This window comes from Eulemur rufifrons, chromosome 4, assembly GCF_041146395.1.
Source record: "Eulemur rufifrons isolate Redbay chromosome 4, OSU_ERuf_1, whole genome shotgun sequence".
Classification (NCBI taxonomy): Eukaryota; Metazoa; Chordata; class Mammalia; order Primates; family Lemuridae; genus Eulemur; species Eulemur rufifrons.
In genome coordinates this window covers 60,200,816-60,220,836 of record NC_090986.1, presented here as the reverse complement: position 1 = coordinate 60,220,836, position 20,021 = coordinate 60,200,816, and the positions used below count along the sequence as shown (strand labels likewise).

At 36.1% G+C, this 20,021-nt stretch overlaps 1 protein-coding gene across 1 annotated transcript in view; it reads right to left on the bottom strand.

Annotated features, from left to right (window-relative positions):
* Nucleotides 1-17,368, bottom strand: part of AKAP11 (A-kinase anchoring protein 11) — a 35,307-nt gene extending 17,939 nt beyond the window's left edge. Inside the window, exons 1-6 of the mRNA XM_069467211.1 lie at nucleotides 17,309-17,368; nucleotides 11,535-11,651; nucleotides 9,541-9,588; nucleotides 7,942-8,076; nucleotides 6,296-6,560; nucleotides 1,238-5,726 (exon numbers count right to left, since the gene is read on the bottom strand). Coding sequence (XP_069323312.1) covers nucleotides 1,238-5,726; nucleotides 6,296-6,560; nucleotides 7,942-8,076; nucleotides 9,541-9,588; nucleotides 11,535-11,651; nucleotides 17,309-17,368 — 5,114 coding nt within the window. The remainder of the gene's footprint in view (nucleotides 1-1,237; nucleotides 5,727-6,295; nucleotides 6,561-7,941; nucleotides 8,077-9,540; nucleotides 9,589-11,534; nucleotides 11,652-17,308) is intronic.
* Between the last annotated feature and the right edge of the window lie 2,653 nt (nucleotides 17,369-20,021).

Below are 20,021 nucleotides of genomic sequence, written 5' to 3'. Positions count from 1 at the left end.
AAGGAGGCTGCCTGATTAAGGCAAATAGACACCCCCTCTAATTCACCAGAAACCTGCAGCATGTCTCTTCTCAAGTGAATGCTATGGAAAATTGGGTTCAAGAGTCCTGACCAAACTGAATCTCCCTATTTTAAGATGTCTAAGAAGAGGCAGTCCTTGTCATGACTTTGACAAAAGCTACTGAAAAATGTGGGATAACATGTGACTCAATTAAATCCCATCTCAACTCGAAGCATTTTCTCTTTCCAATGAGACTTACAAATACAATCCTACAGACCAATAACAGGTTGGTCCTGATGTTTTCTCAGGGAGAAAGAAGGTTAACAGTGACTAAGTTGTTAGAATCACTAAGCATAAAAGACAGTTACTGAAGAACAGGACTCTGTAAAACTATTGGAAAGAATTGTCCCCTTAGAATATGAACCAATCAAGAGGGGTGGTGACAGTGGTGAAAGTATTTGGAGAACTTTTGCTTTCTCCCTCACAGTAGTTTGACTAAACCATGCTCTTTATAAGAAAACTTAGGCGGTGAACAGAAAAAAGAAAACACTGTAGAAAATTTAGCCTCAGAGTAGTAAATTAATATGGTAATATTCTACATTTGCTATACATTGGTCCCCCCTTATCTGCAGAGGATAAGTTCCAAGACACCCAGTAGATGCCTAAAACTGTGACTAGTACTGAACCTTACATATACCATGTTTTTTTAAATCTGATAACCAAGACTGCTACTAAGTGACTAGAAGGTGGGAAACATACACAGCATGGAAAGGGATGATTCACATCCCAGGCAGGAGGGCATGAGATTTCATCACGCTACTCCGGGCAGTGTGCAATTTAAAACTTAAGTATTATTTCTGGAATTTCCCATTTAATATTTTCAGCCTGCAGAAAGCAAAACCAAGGATAAGAGGGGACTACTGTATAAAATTCTCCAGCTGTTTCTTTGATTCCACTTTACCTACTTCACAGTTCTGTGAACTTGGCCAAGGTGATTATCTTCTTGCCCTCATCTTCCAGCTCTGTAAATGGATAAAGCCTTCCCTCAAAGGGGATCAGGAGACAAGATGTATGACAGTCATGTGGAGGATATGAAATAATACACACAGGCAATAGGAAAAATTTTTGTGAATTTAGAGTTAAAAATAATCATACCTTTCTGAACAGGATCTAAGACATATGTGATTGCATTTAATTTTTCGTTTTATCGTACCAACCGAAGACACTTGAAACTTACCTGCTAGCAGCATGTCCAACGTTTGTCACAGCTGAGGTCATTATTTCTGTGGCAAGGCTCTCAGCAAAGCTGGCACCATCTTGTCCAATGCCACTGTCAGCTGCCAAGCTGGCATTGCTCAGCTCTCGCTCTGCTTTTTCAATAGCTTCAGCAACTATCTTCTCAGCAAGCACTGTCTTCTTGTCAAGATTAACATGAATTTGAGGGACATCGAGATGAAAAATTCTAGATTTCTGATAGATGCTGCTAAATTTTGAATTAGAAGCTGGCTTACTACGTGTAAGTGAACCCTGTCTGAAAAAGTGCAGAGATGAATTTCCGGTGCAATCATGGAGTTCTTTAAGGTCACAGTATCTGCAAGCTTGACTTATAAGAGGTGACAACTTTTCTGCATAAGTGACCCTATCTGCTGATTTTGTGGTCTCAGACACTTGGAAAACTGTGGATCCTAAACTTAGCCCTAAAGTGTCATCCGCTACTTTTTTAGCATACTGTTCTATAGCTTGAACAACATTCTCTCCATTTAAGCTGCCTGTACTGTGGTAAAACCTGTGATTTTGTGAGGAAGGCTGAAGAGACTTAGGCAATTCTGGTTCAACGTGACACTCAGTATCTTCATCACATACTGATTTTTCATACAAGCAAGAATCTGTTAAGGATTTTGGCAAGCCAACCATAGATGCTATAAGCTCTTTTTTAACATCTCTTGTTATGCTGTGAGCAAGAGAAGTTGAAAAACTGCACAGTTCAGAGCACTCATTTCTATGTATATCCTGGGTCCTTTCACAAGTTTGATTTTTACAAAAGTAACCTCCATTTCTTTTACTTTGTCTTTTTTTATCTACCTGGTGGTAGTCTTTATTTGAGAACATCAACAGTTCCTTGTTTGTTTTCACCTGTAAGCTTTGCACAGGGAACATTTTTGAGCTGCACTTCACTTTGGTTGTCTTAGCTGCTTCTTGCAATCCTGATTTAACAGACCGGTAGGCAAGTCTATTGGCATACTGATCCATTATTAACTCACTATTACCACCTTCCTGTTTTAGTATTTGGATAATGTGACCTGCATATTCATCTGTCACACTTTCACAGCTGGGATACTTATATGTCAGACCTGACATACAAGAACTTGGTGGTAATGAAAGGACAAATGGATCCACTTCTCTTGGGTGTGCCAGGGTCTCTATGTCCCTATGTCCCAAATTCTCTTCTGATCTATAATCTTGGTCACCATCAACATAACAACTGTTCTTTTGGCTGAAAAGCATACAACTTTTAACTTTTGCTATTTTGCCAGCTTCTGTAATGACTTCTGCTGCCATATCACCTGCAAAATTGCATAATGTTTGTAAATTTTCAGCTGAGTGATTTAAAAAAGTAGGTGATATACTTCTTTGACTTTGTGCATTTAAGCAAGGTCTGTTAACTTTGGGTTCTTGAATTATTTTATGATCTAAATGGGAAGCTGCCATTTCAGTTGCAAGAGAAATGATGTGTGTAGCTAATTCTTCTGCAAACTGAACTTTCTTCCCTGAGTGCTCTGACTTCACGTCTACTTCGGAATGCTCTTCACCTTCACTGCTTTCAACTTCTTCTGAAAGAGATCGCATGAGTTTCAACATGAACTCTTCTTTTTCTATAGTACTTTGTTCGTTTTCAGACAAACTACCAACAGATGAGTTGTGAGGTGTAGAAGGCGGTGTAGCAGGAGCAAATTCTTTGGCCAATTCCCCCTTGAGCTTTTTGGTTAACTTCTTGATATCCCATTCAGAACTAGTCTGGGATGGTACCAGAGGAGTTGATGGAGGAGTATCAGGTATTCCATTTCTGTCTCTGATTTTCTGTTTATCTTCCACATGCAAACCATCTACACAAGTAAGCACTGCCGACGAGAATGTATGTGAATGAGGAAAGGTGCTTTCTTGTCCAAAAGAAAAGGGCTCAAGTGACGTATTTTTCAAATTATGCTTTTTCACTGGTTTATCCTTAGCAAGTTCCTTCAAATCAGGTTTCTGGCCCACCACAGTTGGACAAGGTGGTAGCGTCTCTAAAGAAAATTCATGAACCATAGAACCTTTACATTCTGGAACACAATCCTTTCCAACTGAAAGTGAACAGTGAGTTGTGTGATCTTGAGAGTCGAGAAATTTGGGGAACTTTTCCAGTGTCAACTGTGATTCTTCTCCAGGAACAGGCAAGCTTTCCTTATATGCTGCACTTTTATCTATATTCGGGATCACTGATTTGCTTTTATCTATGGAATGTTTAATAATAGATTTAGATAATTGGTCAGCAAACATGTCCTTATTGCTAGCTGCAGTCCGTTGCAGTGTTGCTTGATCACAGTGGGAAGAAGGGTTTTTTCCCTTTATTGATTTAGTTAAGTAATCTGTGTGTTGTTCATCAACTGTTTTTGTAACTTCAAATGATGTCATTGAGTCTAAAGTTTCGTTTACTATCGTATGCACCATTGCTGCAGAAAAGTTGTTAATAATCACGGGATCACTTGTTAATTTTGAAGAACTTTGCATTTCACCATCATCATTAGTTGGTTTAAAATCATTCTGGTTACCTGGATTGTGTTCTGAAGGTAAGCAAATATTTCGGAGACAAGCTACTTCCTCTTCATTGTTTTTTGTGGTAACATGCGCCTGGGTAGAATCACCATTTGAATTACTATCGTCAGATGACAGAGGAGACTTTGCCTGATACATACCAGATGAAATATGATATGGGAGAAGGGCACTTCCTGCCAAGGGCACTGGTATAGAAGTAACAATTCCAGAAGTACAAAACAAGGCCTGCTGCACTGTGTATTCCTTTTTATATTCCTGCGTTGGTTTTGTCACCGTAACTGCTTGATTGTGAAAAGAAGGGGAAAACGTGACGGTTTGTGCCGATGGCACTACACTTTCTGCACTCACATACTTGATGTTATCTGTAGAGACACTAACTGCTGCCTTTGTTGTGAAGGTCACATCAACTTGTGACAGCTCAATGAATGCTTCCTGTATTACAGATTCAGACAAATCTTTTGCATACGACTTCACTACTTTGTCTTCAAAGTCAAATGACCCACACTGTGGAGATGCAGGTGTTGGAGGATATGAAAATTGACATACTTCCATGATACCTTCAAAAACCAGCTCTTCAGCAAGATCTGCAGCAAACCTAGCAACTGTATTTGTAAATATCTGCTTCTTTACATACTGTAAGTCTTTTAAGGCATTTGATAAAGCTTCACTCACCAAAAAATTAGCCAGGCCACTAATGGCACGTTCTTTCAGTGAAAATGCACGCTGCCTTCTCAGTTCATTAAATGCCATCTGAAAAACAGATGATGTCAATTTGATGGCTAAGTGGCACAATGCATTGGTACATGAAGAAACTCCTTTCTGTAAGTCTTTAAATGCACTGCCAAAACTTTTTTCCACAAGATCTGCTGCAAATTTCTGAATGCTATCTTTAATCATTAAGGATTTGTTTTTCGATTTACTTTTTTGATCAAGGTTTCCATGCTTAAGAGCCATAGTTTTATTTTCTCCACTTTTAGAACTATTAATGTTTGATATGGCATTAGCATGTTGGGTGTGAAGAACTGAGCCTAGTACTTCACAAGAAACACTATCTGCATAATCTTCATAGGTGTAATACATAGAATCATGATTTTCATGGATCGTATCTCCACCATTATCTGCTAGGCAAAAGCACTCAGCTGGAGTGCAGCCTCCAAGAGGACTAAATGCAGAGGATCGAATAGGGCTAAACAAACCACTATCCTCCCCGGTTGCCTTCACTGGGCGAGGAGAATCTGGAGCATCACACGGGTTACCATATGGAGATTCTGGTTTACGAGGAGTTGGCTTTCTAACATTAGCTGGGAGTGCTGGACGATCGAACTTAAATTTTTGAGGATTCATACAAGATTTTCCATGTTTATGCCCTTTTTTTTGTGATGACGTCCCTATGATAGGATCTTTTATAAACAGACAAGAAGTCTCTAGAGTTTGTTCCAGTTCGTCAAACTGATCAAAGCTATCGAAAAATTCACTTACTTCTGAGTCTGAATCCTCTATATCATCTTTCATCACAGGAATTTTAGGCAACTCAAGTTTTGCTTTTAAACTTTTTTGATATCCCTCTTCATCCAAGAAAATAACAGGACTTGGACTTGAGCATTCTGATTCAGATGAGTAGGCAGGAGATGAAGAAAAAAACATTTTCTGTATATCACCTTTATCTGAAGTATTAGATGACCTATAGAAACTCTTTTGGATCCAAGGCTCTGAAATTGATGTTGTGACTGAAGTTTTCACAGAAGGCAGTTCTTTATGTCCCTGAACAGTTGTTACAGAAGTTGAGGGTTTAGCTAATGACTTCTGCCGTCCAGAGCTAACCAGAATCCTTAAATCATGGGTTTCTAAATGGGGACCAGAAACAGTCTGCGCAGCAGCATCACACTGGCTTCTAAGTGTACCAATGTTTACTCCTATAGGAAAAGAGTAAAATGATTCAATTATTCTTGAACAGAAATTTTTAGAAATTAATTTAAACCAATTGAATAAATTGAATTTAAACAGGAAGTATTCATTTATAATACAAGTATCTTCTAAACTATGTCATTTAACAGAAAGATTCACCCCGAGTAACACTGGAAAGCAAATATACCTTTTACTAAAATAATTTCATTTTACCCTATATCTGGGGATACCTAATATATGGAAAGCTTCACATACTGTCATGCATGTTAGCAACATTACTGTGGTGACTCTGCCAGCTAACTCTTCTGAAATTTGAACCTAGGCATGCTCCAGGCTCTTACAGTAATGATATAAACAGCACTTGAACAGTACTGCCTAAATAAGAACAGAAATAGCAAAACTGGAAACCAGATAACAATGAACTTAAAATCACAAGGAAATTAATTCTTCAAGCAATCAGAAAAAAGGTTAAATTGTTTAAATTGGATCAAATTTGAACTGAACACATCTGCCTTAAAACTTTCAAAAGTGAATTTTAAAGTTTATCTCCATTTCAAGAAAAAGTCTAACAACAAACCATCACTAAATGGCTTTGAAGTCTCTTCTTCCTCTAAGTGCTCAAAAGCAGTGACAAAGTCATCCTCTATGGAAGACACGGACTGGTTAGTATCATCATCATCTTCATTAGTGGTCTCCAGTTGGCACTTCTGATGTGAGTATGTGTCCAGGGTGTATCTCATACCAGTAGCATATTTACTTAGGAGACTAAAGATGAAATCAATTCTGAATCTTGGTAACGTAGGTGATACTCTCATAACACAAAGCATTTCAGAATGATGACTCTTGAGAAAGATGAAAAATGATAAAAATAATTTTAATTTCAAATACAAAACATATTATCTGGAAGTAAAGCATAGCAGTAAGATAATCTCAGACAAGAAACCAACCAACCAAGAAATACATACATACTGAAGGGTTCCTGGTTTTGTAATGTTTAATTCTTTTCTTCATCCTTTTTCTGCATTTCTCACTTCCCAGTCTCTTTTTCTCCCATCTTTCGCTTATCCAGGTATTCAAATTCTACCTAGTCTGTTTTCCTTAAATGTTATAGAATTTACTACCTGTCCATTCCTTTGAGCAATTATGTTTTCCTGTATTACTATACAGCCCTGTGATTTTCCTTATTTAATCATTCACATCTCGTCAACTATATTGCAAACTGCTTGACGGCAAGAACTGGGTTCTATTTTATTGTTTTTATCCCATTTTCCCATACCTTCCAGAATGATGCCATCTTCCCTCCTATCACAATAAAAGAAATGTCTCCTCCTTTTACTTAAATTTCCCTAGTATTACAACTTAGAATAATGTTTATAGCTTCAAGAATACAAGTTACCAGATTTTCCCCTATATATTATCTAAAAAAAGAAAATATTGAGGAATGATCTAGTAAAAAAACTAGAAACCAAATATAGTAATCACCTCTTACATCCTAGCAAGTACAGCAAAGTAATATGAATGAAGAATATAATTAAAGAAATGAGGCAGGCAGTTCTACTTTTATCAGATCTCATAAAGAATACAGCAGTTTTTTTAATACTTGGAATAAGTAATCCTTAAACCTACTGGTTCAACTGTATATGTTTTACCTCCTAAAATACAAAGCATTTTTCTGTGATGCATTATCAACAAAATCATATAATTGGTAAAGAACTAAGCACTGAGTATTTTAAAACTAACCACCTATTTTAAATGGTAACATTTTTGTTTAGAAATAAAGAATATATTATCAGATGTCCACTTTAGATGGAATTTTTTTAAAACTGGAAAATGAGTGAAGTATATTCTCTAAAACATATAGCACATTTATATAAATTTAAAACTGGCCATAAAAGAGAAAAGTCTCTATACCTTATATAAAGGTAAAAGTTGTTCAAGAAATCCAGGAAAAAGATTTTTTTTAGAAAAAGATTAATATGTATTTGCATACCATTTATGGAACTTCACAGATGGAAATCTAATTTATAAGCTATGACCAAAATTATTGCATTCTTCAGGGATGTCAACACTTCATGAGTTATATTTCTTAGGAATTGTATTACCTTAAGATAGCATTGAAAAAGAAAAGAAACTTCATCTAAGCATTTAAAAGTTTAATGTTCTTTATCAATTGTAGTAAAATTTTCCCTAAAAGACTCATTAGAAATTATCTATAAAAGTTACCTGATTTAGAGGACCACTGCTTATATCTGATGATTTATTTATATCCTTCATACAAATAATTTCATTTTCATTTAGACTGCAGAAGTGGAGTGAATTCAGAAGATCTGGAAGTTCCAAAGAAACTGCAGCTAAATCCTAATTTAAAATAATAACAATAAATAAATAACACTGTAGAAAAACACTTTTGTTAAGGTTCCTATAATGTGGACCCTATTCAAAAATTATAAGGTCTACTGGTTAATACATTTTCTGGTTCATAATAGTTAACATATGCAGTTTATTACCTACAGATAATTTTTTTAAAACTCAAAAATGTACTAAAATTATTTAATACTGGCTATTCCTGTAGCCTTTCAAATGTACTGATATCAATCTACAAATAAAATTTTACATAACATCTCACACATCCATGACAATTAGGTACTTAATAGTTTCTAGCAGATGTCAACCTACAGTCCTCAGGTTTAACTCTGGAATTTTTCATATTTGATTTTTGGCTAAGAGCTTTAAGTTTTAACTTTATAAAACACAAGTCCATTTTACTGTCTTTCCTCCCCAAGTTATTGTATTAGACTTTAACAGAAAGTTTTATGAAGATTAAAGGAAAAGAAAATAGCTTTTACTTTTTCTTGTTTGCCCTTTTTATGTAAGTATTTTACCCAGTTAAAGCCTTGTTAAAGTATTTGATCCCTTACAGAGTACTTTCCTTTATAAACATGGTTTTATCAGTAACTCTTAAAGGAGAAGGAGAATATTAGAGAAATACTTTGAAACATTTCTCTTCCCAGCCCTATATGTTCTCAGGAATATGTCCTCTCTTGTTCCTTCTGTCCAGATTATTTCCTTCAAGCAAGGGCACAATCAGAACACACAGCAGAATTTTTATTCATAATCACCTGATATGCACTGTTCAAAATGAATTGAAAAATGTTATCTCTTCCTCTATGAGGAGACGCTTTATTTCCACAAAAGGAAACATGTAGCAATCACAAATTTTTAAGAAGTAGCATGAGGGAGAAAAAAAACAGTATGCCTACCATGTCTACACAACCTTCAACTACTGTTCACATAACTGTGAAGCTTTCCTTTGTTGAACCTAATATCAAATATCAGTCCTGCTGTAAATAACTGTCTAAATCAAACAAGCTAAAATGTTTGCATTGGCTAATTGTTACTTTTTACAAATTTTATTTTTTAAATTTAATTCTATCTCAACTAAAAATAAAAAATTTTCTACTACTGAAGTCAAATTATGAAAACCATCAAAATAAAGAAACAAGTCTTACATTTTATATTATGCACAGAATGAAAAAAAAGTCAGCCAGCCTGTGGTTTACAACCTTCTCACATAAATGACTTTTGTGCTCAATCCTAAAGCTGCTTTCCGTAACAAGGGTATTCAGTGAAAATGCTAAAAGTGAAAATGTCCAAAGCACACTTAAAAGTTGACCTCAAAATGTCACCCTTTTAACTTTTAAAAGGAAAGGTATCAGAAGAGTTTAGTGTAAATTTGGGGCATTCAGGCAAATTTTCTGTGGTCTCAAAATTTGTTCCAAATAATTTCTCAAGGTCCTTTCCAGTTCCATAAATTGACCATACCTGTATATGAGCAGCATCTGTCTCTTCATTAAAACCCAGAAAGGTGACCTGAATAAAAGAGGAAAAAATTTCCATTAATTTGAATTTTTAAATCTTGTCTCAGATGGTTGATAAAGCTGAGAAACAGGAAAAAATAGACAAAGCTGACTGTCTTGGACAGGATAATATTTTCAAAGATAATCAAATATGTTTTTCACCAAAGATTTGGCTCCAAAATGCAGTTCTTGAAGCTCATTTCTATCTCCCTCACTAGCAAGTTCAATCATTTTACCCCAAAAACAGTTTTCAAATACATCCACTTCTTATCATTACCCCTGCCACCCTTCTCACCTGCATTTCACACTACAATCCTCTCCCACCTGCTCCCATTACCTCTGTTACCATGCACTTCTCTTCCATGCTTTCCACGCCAAAATCCTAACTGGGGTCAGCCTTCCCTCATTTTCATTTATACACATGGGCCCCTGTCAGGGTCTAGAACATGGCCTGTACATTCTTGCCTAAGGGCTTTGCAGCTGCGCCCCTCAGTCTGGATCTCTCTTCCTTAGATGGTTACATGCCTGCTCCTCCGCGTTCTTCAAGTTTCTACTCAGATGTCACCTCCTCGTAGATGCCTTCCCTGAGTAGATCCCCAAAGCTACTTCCTCACTGGTTCCTGTGATAGCATCATTTATTTCCTTCAACACCCTTATATAGAGATTACTCTGCAGAAATTTATATAAATTTCTCAAGAATATCTAATGGCCTAAAGATATGTCACATTATTAAGTAAAAAGGACAAGTTACAGAAAAATGATATACACATAAATTCAATCTTATTTTTAAAAACATATGCATGGAAAATAATACTGGAAGGAGAGACATCAAACTATATGTGGTGATGCAGTGATTAACTCTGGTTGATGGAGTCATAAGTGATCTTATATTTATCTACTCTGCTTTTTCTCCCCCAAATTCATATGACCAGTAATAGTCATTTTCTTTTTTATACTTTCAGTATTATTTTTCTACAGAGAATATGTACTACTTTCAAACCTGAAAAAAATGTTATTTTTTAAATTTATATTTTCTTCATATTTTTGGCATCAGAGTAAGAATTTTTTCCATTTAAGGATAGAATAGTAAACTATCTACTAAATAAGTACTGTGGCTAAAAATATACAATACTTAAATGATAGCAATATGGATGATCAGTTCTCAAGAATCAGGAGAAAACAGCATAGTTAAAATATAAAGCAACACTGAATATACTTTCAATCTCTGATGATTCAGAAGCAAGTCAGAATCTTAAATTATCCCAGGATCTTTATTCAGATTAAATATAGTTATTACTTCACACAATTATTACTTCAGTTAACTTCCAGGCATCTAGGTAAATTGTATTTTTTTTCTTTTTTTTTTTTTTTGAGACAGAGTCTTGCTCTGTTGCCCAGGCTAGAGTGCCATGGCGTCAGCCTAGCTCACACCAATCTCAAATTCCTGGGCTTAAACAATCCTTCTGCCTCAGCCTCCCAAGTAGCTGGGACTACAGGCATGTGCCACCATGCCCGGCTAATTTTTTTTCTATATATATTTTTAGCTGTCCAGATAATTTCTTTCTATTTTTAGTAGAGATGGGGGTCTCATTCTTGCTCAGGCTGGTCTCGAACTCCTGACCTTGACCGATCCTCCCGCCTCGGCCTCCCAGAGTGCTAGGATTACAGGTGTGAGCCACCGCGTCCGGCCTAGGTAAATTGTTAATCTCTAGGATCCTGTTTCCTCATCTATAAAACTTAAGGCAATATATAACTTCTCTCCCACAGTTGTGTGGGTTAACTGATAATGTAGAAGAGAGTACCTGGCACATGATAGGCACTCAATAACACATAGATACACAAATAACAAATTTCCTTCCTTTCTTCAAAAAGATACTTGGATATTTGCACACCCTACAAAGATGTATGAAAATACATTGTGCATTATTAGGAAAGGGGTTAGAAAGTAGTATGGCAAACCTCAGTTAAATTGGCATGTTCATCCTGCTTTAAACAGTCCTCTGCTGATACACTGCACAGTTTCTTCTCACTCTGTAGTAACGACTTTACAGACTGGAACACATCTTCACTGAAGCTCTGGGGAAAAAAGATATTCTTAATTTATTTAATTATAAGATAACAGATCCTGGAGATATTTTATATGGAGAATCACTCATTCCCCAATTAATATTCATTTTGGACCTTTTGATAATTGTATGCAGAACTCAATTCAGCTGAGAAGAAGCACAACTACATTCAGCTGAAAAGACTTATTAAGTAGAGTTCCACATGCCAAAAACACATACATACACCATAGTCTAGGCATTCAACCCCCTGGAAGACCACGTAAGGCCTCACACCAAGTTCATTCACTCTTATCTTACACTAAAACCTAACAGATGGCATATCTGATTTTCAAGTCATTAGCAGAGTAGAAGCAACAACTTATACAAGTGGAGAGGATGCAGAAGCTATTGTAAGGCATACTAACAACAGTGATTACTCCCTTAACAAAGATGAAGACAGAAAAGGAAGAGACAGCAATCCAAAATAAGGTTTTTCAGGGGTATTAGGGCAGCTATATGATGAAAATCAGAGAGAGGATTCCAGATTTCGGGGATGGGGGGCAGTGGCTGTCACAAGTGCAAAGGAACAGAGGGAGGAAAAAGTTACATAAAGAAAATGATAACTGTTATATTAACAGGCAGACACAAATAGAGCACTAATTTCCTTCTAACTTATTCCCCTTCCACTGATTTGTTGATCTGTCCTTCTATCAGAAATGTTCTTACTCCCCAATCTTTCCCTGTAGAAATCCTACCCATCCTAAGACCCATGAAGATTCTTCCCATCTCTCTCAAAGGTCCTGCTGTATTGTTTGTACATGAAGATCACTTAGTTCGTATCACAACATACTGTAATTACTACACTCATATATATTTGTCTTTCCTACACATTAAACCAGATCATGGAAGTCAGAGACTATTTCACTCACTGTGTTTCCCCAGATTTCAGAACCTCATACTAGATGAACTCAACAAACAGTTGCTAATTTTAATAAATTAAAATTAATGGAAATCTTCAGTCTAAGAGATAAAAATATAAAGTGAAAGAATTTAAGAAAAAAGATGTAATGTTGAATTTGACCTATCAATATGAACTCAAAATTCATAAATATATGCACTACCTTCTTCCATTGAAAAGTGCAATGACCCTCAGTAGCAATGAACATACCCAGTCCCTAAATTTGCGTTTCTAAGTACCAATCACCAGAAAAAGGAACTAGAGTGCCCCGGGGAAATGGCTGGTTCCAGGTGTGAGGTGGAGAAAATATGAAGTGAGCCTGGAAAATCCAATAGAACCAGAATGCTACTCAAAGACTAATAGGGTCATTTCAAAAAAACAGAGAAGCCAGCTTGAAGGAATTCCCATTATTCAAATTTAGGACAATTGGAGCATCAAAAAGAATAAAAATGGTAATGGATTATAACTACTGGATTTTTTTAAGAAAATCTATGAGTCCATTAAAAAAGAAAGAGAAAAGGGCAAAGCTCTTCTTAATCTAAGAATGCTGGCTAACAAATATGGACAAAATAACAAAATTAGAAAACCCCACTTGTAACTCTCAACATAATTACTGATTTAGGAAAGGATCATCAGTGTATCCTAAATCTACTGGGTTAAAAGTTATTAGGGAACAGGATACTCACACTGTCTTGAAGTATCACCCTACAGATTATTTATTAATTGTATTATTTACAAAAGGATTATGTGCATTTACATTGGAGATATCTGGTGGCTATAATCTTAACCACCTGTTCAAGCTTGGCATCAACAATATGTACTTCACGATCTGATAGAGTGGAATGAACACAACATCACCTTTGAGGTGTTCCTGCTGAACCTAATTATAGGGAAAAACAGATGAACCCAGAACATGAGGATGTGCCACAAGACAGCTGGCCCAGACTCTTCTAAAGATTTATTGTCATGAGAAAAGAATCTCAGCTATTGGAATGATCTAGAATGGAGGTGGCTAAAGAGACACAATACCCAAATGCAGAGTATAAACCTTGACTGGATCTTAGAGGAGAGGGAAAAAAAAAAAAAAAAAAAAAGTTATAAGAACATTTGAGATAATTAGGGAAATCTGTGTATGGACTGCAAGTTACATGATGTGAATCGAATTAATGATTTCCTTAGGGGTGGTAATGGTGCTGGCATACTTAGGAGTAAAGTAAAATAATGTCTGTAGCCTACTCTCACACAATTGTAAAGCGGGGGTGGGGGGAGAGAGAGAGAATGAGTATGCCAAAATGTTAACAGAGGGTGAATCTAAGTGAAGAGTATATGAGGTGTTTATTGTACTGAGCTTTTTTCCCAACTTTTATGTGGACTTGAAAATATTCAGTATTTTAAATAATTTTGTTTGCATTAATGAATGGAGGTTTCCATGCTAATTTACAAACATTAAATCAAAACAGAAAAATATGAAATGTGAAATCTGAACTTGAACTATCAATATAAACGCATGACATTGTAGAAACAAAGGGTACTCAGAGTACCCAGATATTAGTTTCTAAATACTATTCAGGGTTCTCTGAAGAAATAGCCAATTCTAGGTCTAAAGAAGAAGCAAGTAGGCAAAACTGGGTCATCCTATACCAACAGTATACAACCAGAAAGCAAGAAAGCAATCAAATAATTGTGAGCTTAAGACAAAGGGATAAGGGCACCACCTTAGAGGGGCTCCTAGATACCAATGTGGGGACAATGTAAGCCGTTGGTCCCCAACCCCCAGGCACCAGGCTGCACAGCAGGAGGTGAGTGGCAGGTGAGCAAGCCAAATCTTGATCTGTATTCACAGCCACTCCCCATCGCTTGCATCACCGCCTGAGCTCTACCTCCTGTCAGATCAGCAGTGGCATTAGATTCTCATAGGAGCACAAACTCTGCTGTAAACCGTGCATGTGAGGGATCTAGGTTGCACGCTCCTTAGGAGAATCTAATGCCTGATGAGCTGAGGTGGAGCTGAGACAGTGATGCTAGCACTGGGGAGTTGCTGCAAATACAGATTATCATTAGCAGAGAGGTCTGAGTGCACAATAACTGTAATGTGCTTGAATCATTCTGAAACCACCCTCCCGCCCCACCCCACCCCTAGTTTGTGGAAAAACTGGACCCATGCTAAAAAGGTTGGGGACCACTGATTTAAGCAACTTAAAGAAATGAATGAATTGATGGATGAATAACTATAAACATATAAAAGATTGTAAAGTATATAATTATAAAAATCCATGCATCCAGAGCAACACGAATAAATAAATGAATGAATGAGGAGAAATAAACTCACTTGCCACCACTGGAGATAACTATTACGCTATGTCAATAATCTAAAACTTGGTAATTAAAAGGCATTTACCCTTTTATAGGCGATATCATAGTTTATCTAAGGTGAATGGAGAAAGCCCTTTTTAAGAAGAATACCAGCTAATAAACATAAAATGATTGGTAGAATTAGGAAAATCACCATTTTGCAAAGCTCATGAAATAACGGATTCAGGAAAGGGTCATCAAGGGATGTCAAAAACATTAGCAAAAAGGTTTTTGGAAAAAACAGGATATTTGTACACAGCCATGTATCATTTCACAGATTATCTGCTAACTAAAAAACAGAAAATGCACTTTTACAATGGACAGCTCTAGCAGGGTTACCACCTTAGTCAGCTGATCAATCTTAGCATCACTCATCATAGGAAAACCTGAAATTATGTCCTCACATCACCCTATAAAATATTCTTGCAAAATGTTTAACCTGATCCGATTAAGCCTTTACACATAACTTCTACTTTATATGAAATATAGAAGAGGGAAGAACAAATTAAATAGTGCCACAAGAAAACAATCAGACAAATCCAAATGTGGGACACTATACAAGAAAGTGGCCTGACCTATTCAAGAAGTCAATCTTTCAACTCTTTCAATCCAGTTAAGTCCACAGCTGCCAAACATAATGAGTCTAGGTACCTAGACTGGATCCAAAATGGGGGAGGAGGTGAAGTATAAAAGACATTTCAGGGACGATAATGGCAATCTGAGTATAGCTGGGTATTAGATATATGGCAATGTTATTTATTTTTCTTGGATGTGATAATGGTATTACTGTTATGTGGGAGAGTGTTGCTATTCCTAAGAGAAGCATAGTGAAGTTTTTAGAGGTGAAGAGGCATTATGGCCACTATGTCAAATGGTTTTGCCAAAAAGTAAATACAGGCCAGGCACAGTGGCTCATACCTGTAATCCTAGCACTCTAGGAGGCCAAGGCGGGAGGATCACTTGAGGTCAGGGGTTCAAGATAAGCTTGAGCAAGAGCAAGACCCCATCGTTACTAAAAACAGAAAAAATTAGCCGGGTATGGTGGTGTGCACCTGTAGTCCCAGCTACTCGGGAGGCTGAGACAGAAGGATCACTTTAGCCCAGAAGTTGGAGGTTGCAGTGAGTTACAATGATGCCACTGCACTCTAGCCAGGGAGATGGAGTGAAACTCTATCTCCAAAAAAAAGAAAAAAAAAAAAAAAAGAACCAAAAAAACCCACAAAAGTAAATATGCAGACACAAAGCAAATAAGAAAAATATTAACAACTGTTAAATGCAGATGATAGGTATGTGGGTTTACATTTGAGTATACCATGCTTGGTAACTTTTCTCTATGCTTTAAAATTTTCATAATAAAATGTTAGAAAAAAATGGGATAGAAACTATAGCTATTTTTGATTTCACAATATTAATTCCCAATAAATATTCAATGTATCTCTATCTTTAACACAAAGTAAAGTGAAACCTGTTTAAAAATAAGTTTACTTTCCATTTTCTAACTCTGCAGGCATCCCGTACATTTAGAAACCATTCTCTTAGGGTTAGCAGTCAAACCCATACACATTTCTTAGCTCTCTACAGAAATGGATGAGTAGATCAAAAAGTAGACTCAGATGCTTATAAGAACACTGACAATTAGCAGTTGGAAAGCAGATCAGCAAAGGAGACAGGAGTTACCATAAAAGAAAAGGAAAGCAAGAAAAACAATTTAATGAAAGAAGTCAAAGACCATCTTCCCATGTAAAGACTGCTCAACAGTGTCATCCGATGCAGAGAAGATGAAGTCCAGAAAAAGGGCTAATGACGACTGCTAACCATCCTCCAGTTTCTATTCTTCCCTTCTTCCTTTAAGTAATGCCTCCAAAGTTTTAGCAAAGACAAAAATGTCAAGAAATGGAAGGTTAACCAAATTGTTTTAAGAACGGAAGTGAGGGGTTCTTCTTCAGACTAGAAAGAAGAAAGGATCAAGAATCATATTTCATGTGTTTGCTACTGATTACCCAAAATCTATCATAGGGCCTGACATATAATAAGCACCCCTGTGCATACTGAATGAATGAATGAATGAATGGTAATATTATGTATCTTTAGGGTAAAGTTAAAGGTATATAACAAAGTGGCCTATATTGCTAAAAAGCAGATAGAAAACTATCTGTTGAGAAGAAATGGGAAAGAGGCACTGTGAACTGCAGGAAATAAATCATTGTGATCATGATTTCATATTGCTATTTTCACACATGCCAATCTTTGCAATATTTTATTGTTACTAATTTAAGAAGATTCATTTAAAGACAAAATATCATAGGTGTAGGACTTTAAAAATAATCAACATTTTTATTAAAACTATAACTTAAAAGAAACCTAATATGTGAACTTACTTTTCTGACAGATCCTCTAGTCTTCATGTGACTGTTTCTGAAAGGCTGGAAGGTCGCCATGACTATATTCCTGTCGTATGTAATCAATGAAGAATTAATCTACAAAACACCTAAAGAAAATTAAAAGAAAATAATTTATTGATCTTAGTAATTCAGGCAAGCATTCTGTGTTAAAATAATTTCTTTAAACTCATTTAAAGAAAAATAAAAATAAAAGCAAACAAAAATATTCTGAGCCCTAAAAACCCAACATATTTGAAAAATATATGAATATTGGTACATTAACGAGATAAAAATTATTACAAAATCTTACTTTTAGGTTCAAAATTATATTTACTCTTATATCTATTCAATCTCACTGCCTTTTTTTATTGCAAAACTTTAGTAAGAAATAATTGAAGAGCCTTTTAAAATCTTAAATAGAGAATAACACAAAAAGAATTCCAGCTTTCCTGCCTCCCCGAAGTCACTTTTATCTCTACAGCAACAGTGAATGCTGTAGACATTCTTATTTCTTGGGTAGAAAAGTTTGCTAATACACGAATGAGAATATGAAATCTGTACATATCAAATAAGACAGATGAACTAAAACAAATTCCTTATATAGGAAGCTTATGACTAAAGTTCAAAAGACATCCAAGTTAAATATTAATAGTACTTAATACACACACAAATACCCTCCCCTTGGGAGAAACTCTAAAACTAAGTCTTAACTTTTTAATGATGTTTTAATAAAATATCTCTGAGAACTTAAATCAACTTAGGGCATTACCACACAATTTCTACATTTTGACCACAGTACCTTTTCCATTCATTTAAAATTTGTGCTACATGCTATGGATATAAGGGAGACAAAACAGATAAGACCCTCTTGGGCTCAGAGCCTTCTCAGGAAAAAGTTTTATCACAGTAAAGGGTAGGAATGGGGAACTGAATTCTAAAAAATAAAAAATTACAAATCAATAAGGATTTAAGAAATGCTTAGTTTCAATTATTTTCAGAAAATCAAACTGGTCTTATCAAGAATTATCTAGCGCAGGTTTCCAAGACATTTGGTTAGTATAAATTTGAACTGTGGAGAGATTTATGTACACAAACTTTAATCTAGCCACCCCCACACCGGCAGAACTTCAAAAAAACTAAATTTTAGTGAAGTTCTCATTTTATGTTCTTTCACTGTAGATATAAAACTGAAGTGTGTGAGGGCACGTAAATAAATACACACTCCTCTTTAGCGATTTCAATATTTTAATTTTTAAAAAGAGAAAGAATTATGATGGTATTGTATTCTGAACTAAGATAAGTCCCAGTGGTGTATATAACAATAAAATTTGATTAATTACTGAAATTGAAGCAGCATCATGAGAAAGGCTCAGCATGACACAAAAGAGTACCCAACAGCACAAGACAAAGAATGATAGGCCAGGATTCAGAAGAATACCATTCATGTCCCTGTTCTGCCTCTCATTAGCTTTATTTCTTTGGGGTATATTGCAATGTCTCTGGAGCTGTTCCATTGATGTACATAATATCCAACTTATCAGACAAGTTTACTGTAAGAATCAAATGGAAAATAATTTATGAGAAGCACTTTGAACTATAAAACACAGACAAAAGAAGAATTAAAATGTTTACCAACGATTGAAATGATCAAGAGGACAAAAATTATCAAAACAAGTTAGGATAATCCTTTTATTTGTCCCAGGCCAACTCACTCCCCCTTTTCCCCCACAGCACTCCTTCAACTGCCAGAAACTCTCAGTGGCAGATGGACTTGCCTTGAGCTTCACATGAAACATAAAATACAATGGCCAACACAAGGGTTCTAGAAAAGCAGAAACTCCCAAAGTCAGCTCCTAAGTAAAGTGGCACCACTTTACTGGAGAGCAATTTTGTAATGCACGTCAAAACCCTAGAAATATTCATATTCCTACTCTTTGACCCAGCAATTACGTCTGGGAATTTGTCAAAGCAAATATTGATCCTGGAACACCTAGGGTTCTAATGAGAGCTCATAATGCAACAAGTGCTTTGCTAAGAGATTTAAGTTAACATCCTATTTGCTTCTTAAGATTGGCAGAACAGTATTCCAGTTTGACAATGAGAAAAACCGAGGCAACGGAAAGTTGAACAATTTGCCCAGGCCTACATAGCAGGTGGCAGAGCTGAGATTCAAATCCAAATTTTCAAACTCCAGCACCAGGGCTCTTAACCACTCCTCTATGGTGCATAAAAAGGTTTGATAAACTGTTCACCACAGTTTAGAACAGAAATAAGAAGCAATCTGGGTACCAGAAACAAGAGTGATTAAATAACCTTAAATTCATTCCCACAGTGCCACAATGGCAGCCATTAAAAAGGATGCTGAAGGACAGAGGAATGGTACACCTAACATTGCGTCGCTTTCTCTGAGTCGACTCCTAACCTTGCCTGAAAGGGGTGCCTGGAAATGAGAGAAAACAACAATTACCTATGCAGCTGAGGACTAAAGTCAACTGTAAAGAGAAATACTAATTCACTGATCACCCTAACGTGCCACATGACATGCCCCTGCGGCAGAAGAAACAGAGTACTCTGAGACAACAGCGTGGATTTGACAAGTCTACTTCACTTTATCCCCGATATTCCTGAAAAGCACACCCAGATAAAACACCCTTATCAAGGTTGAGTAATGAATAAATAGAATCTGATATGAGAACTATGAAGGAACAGT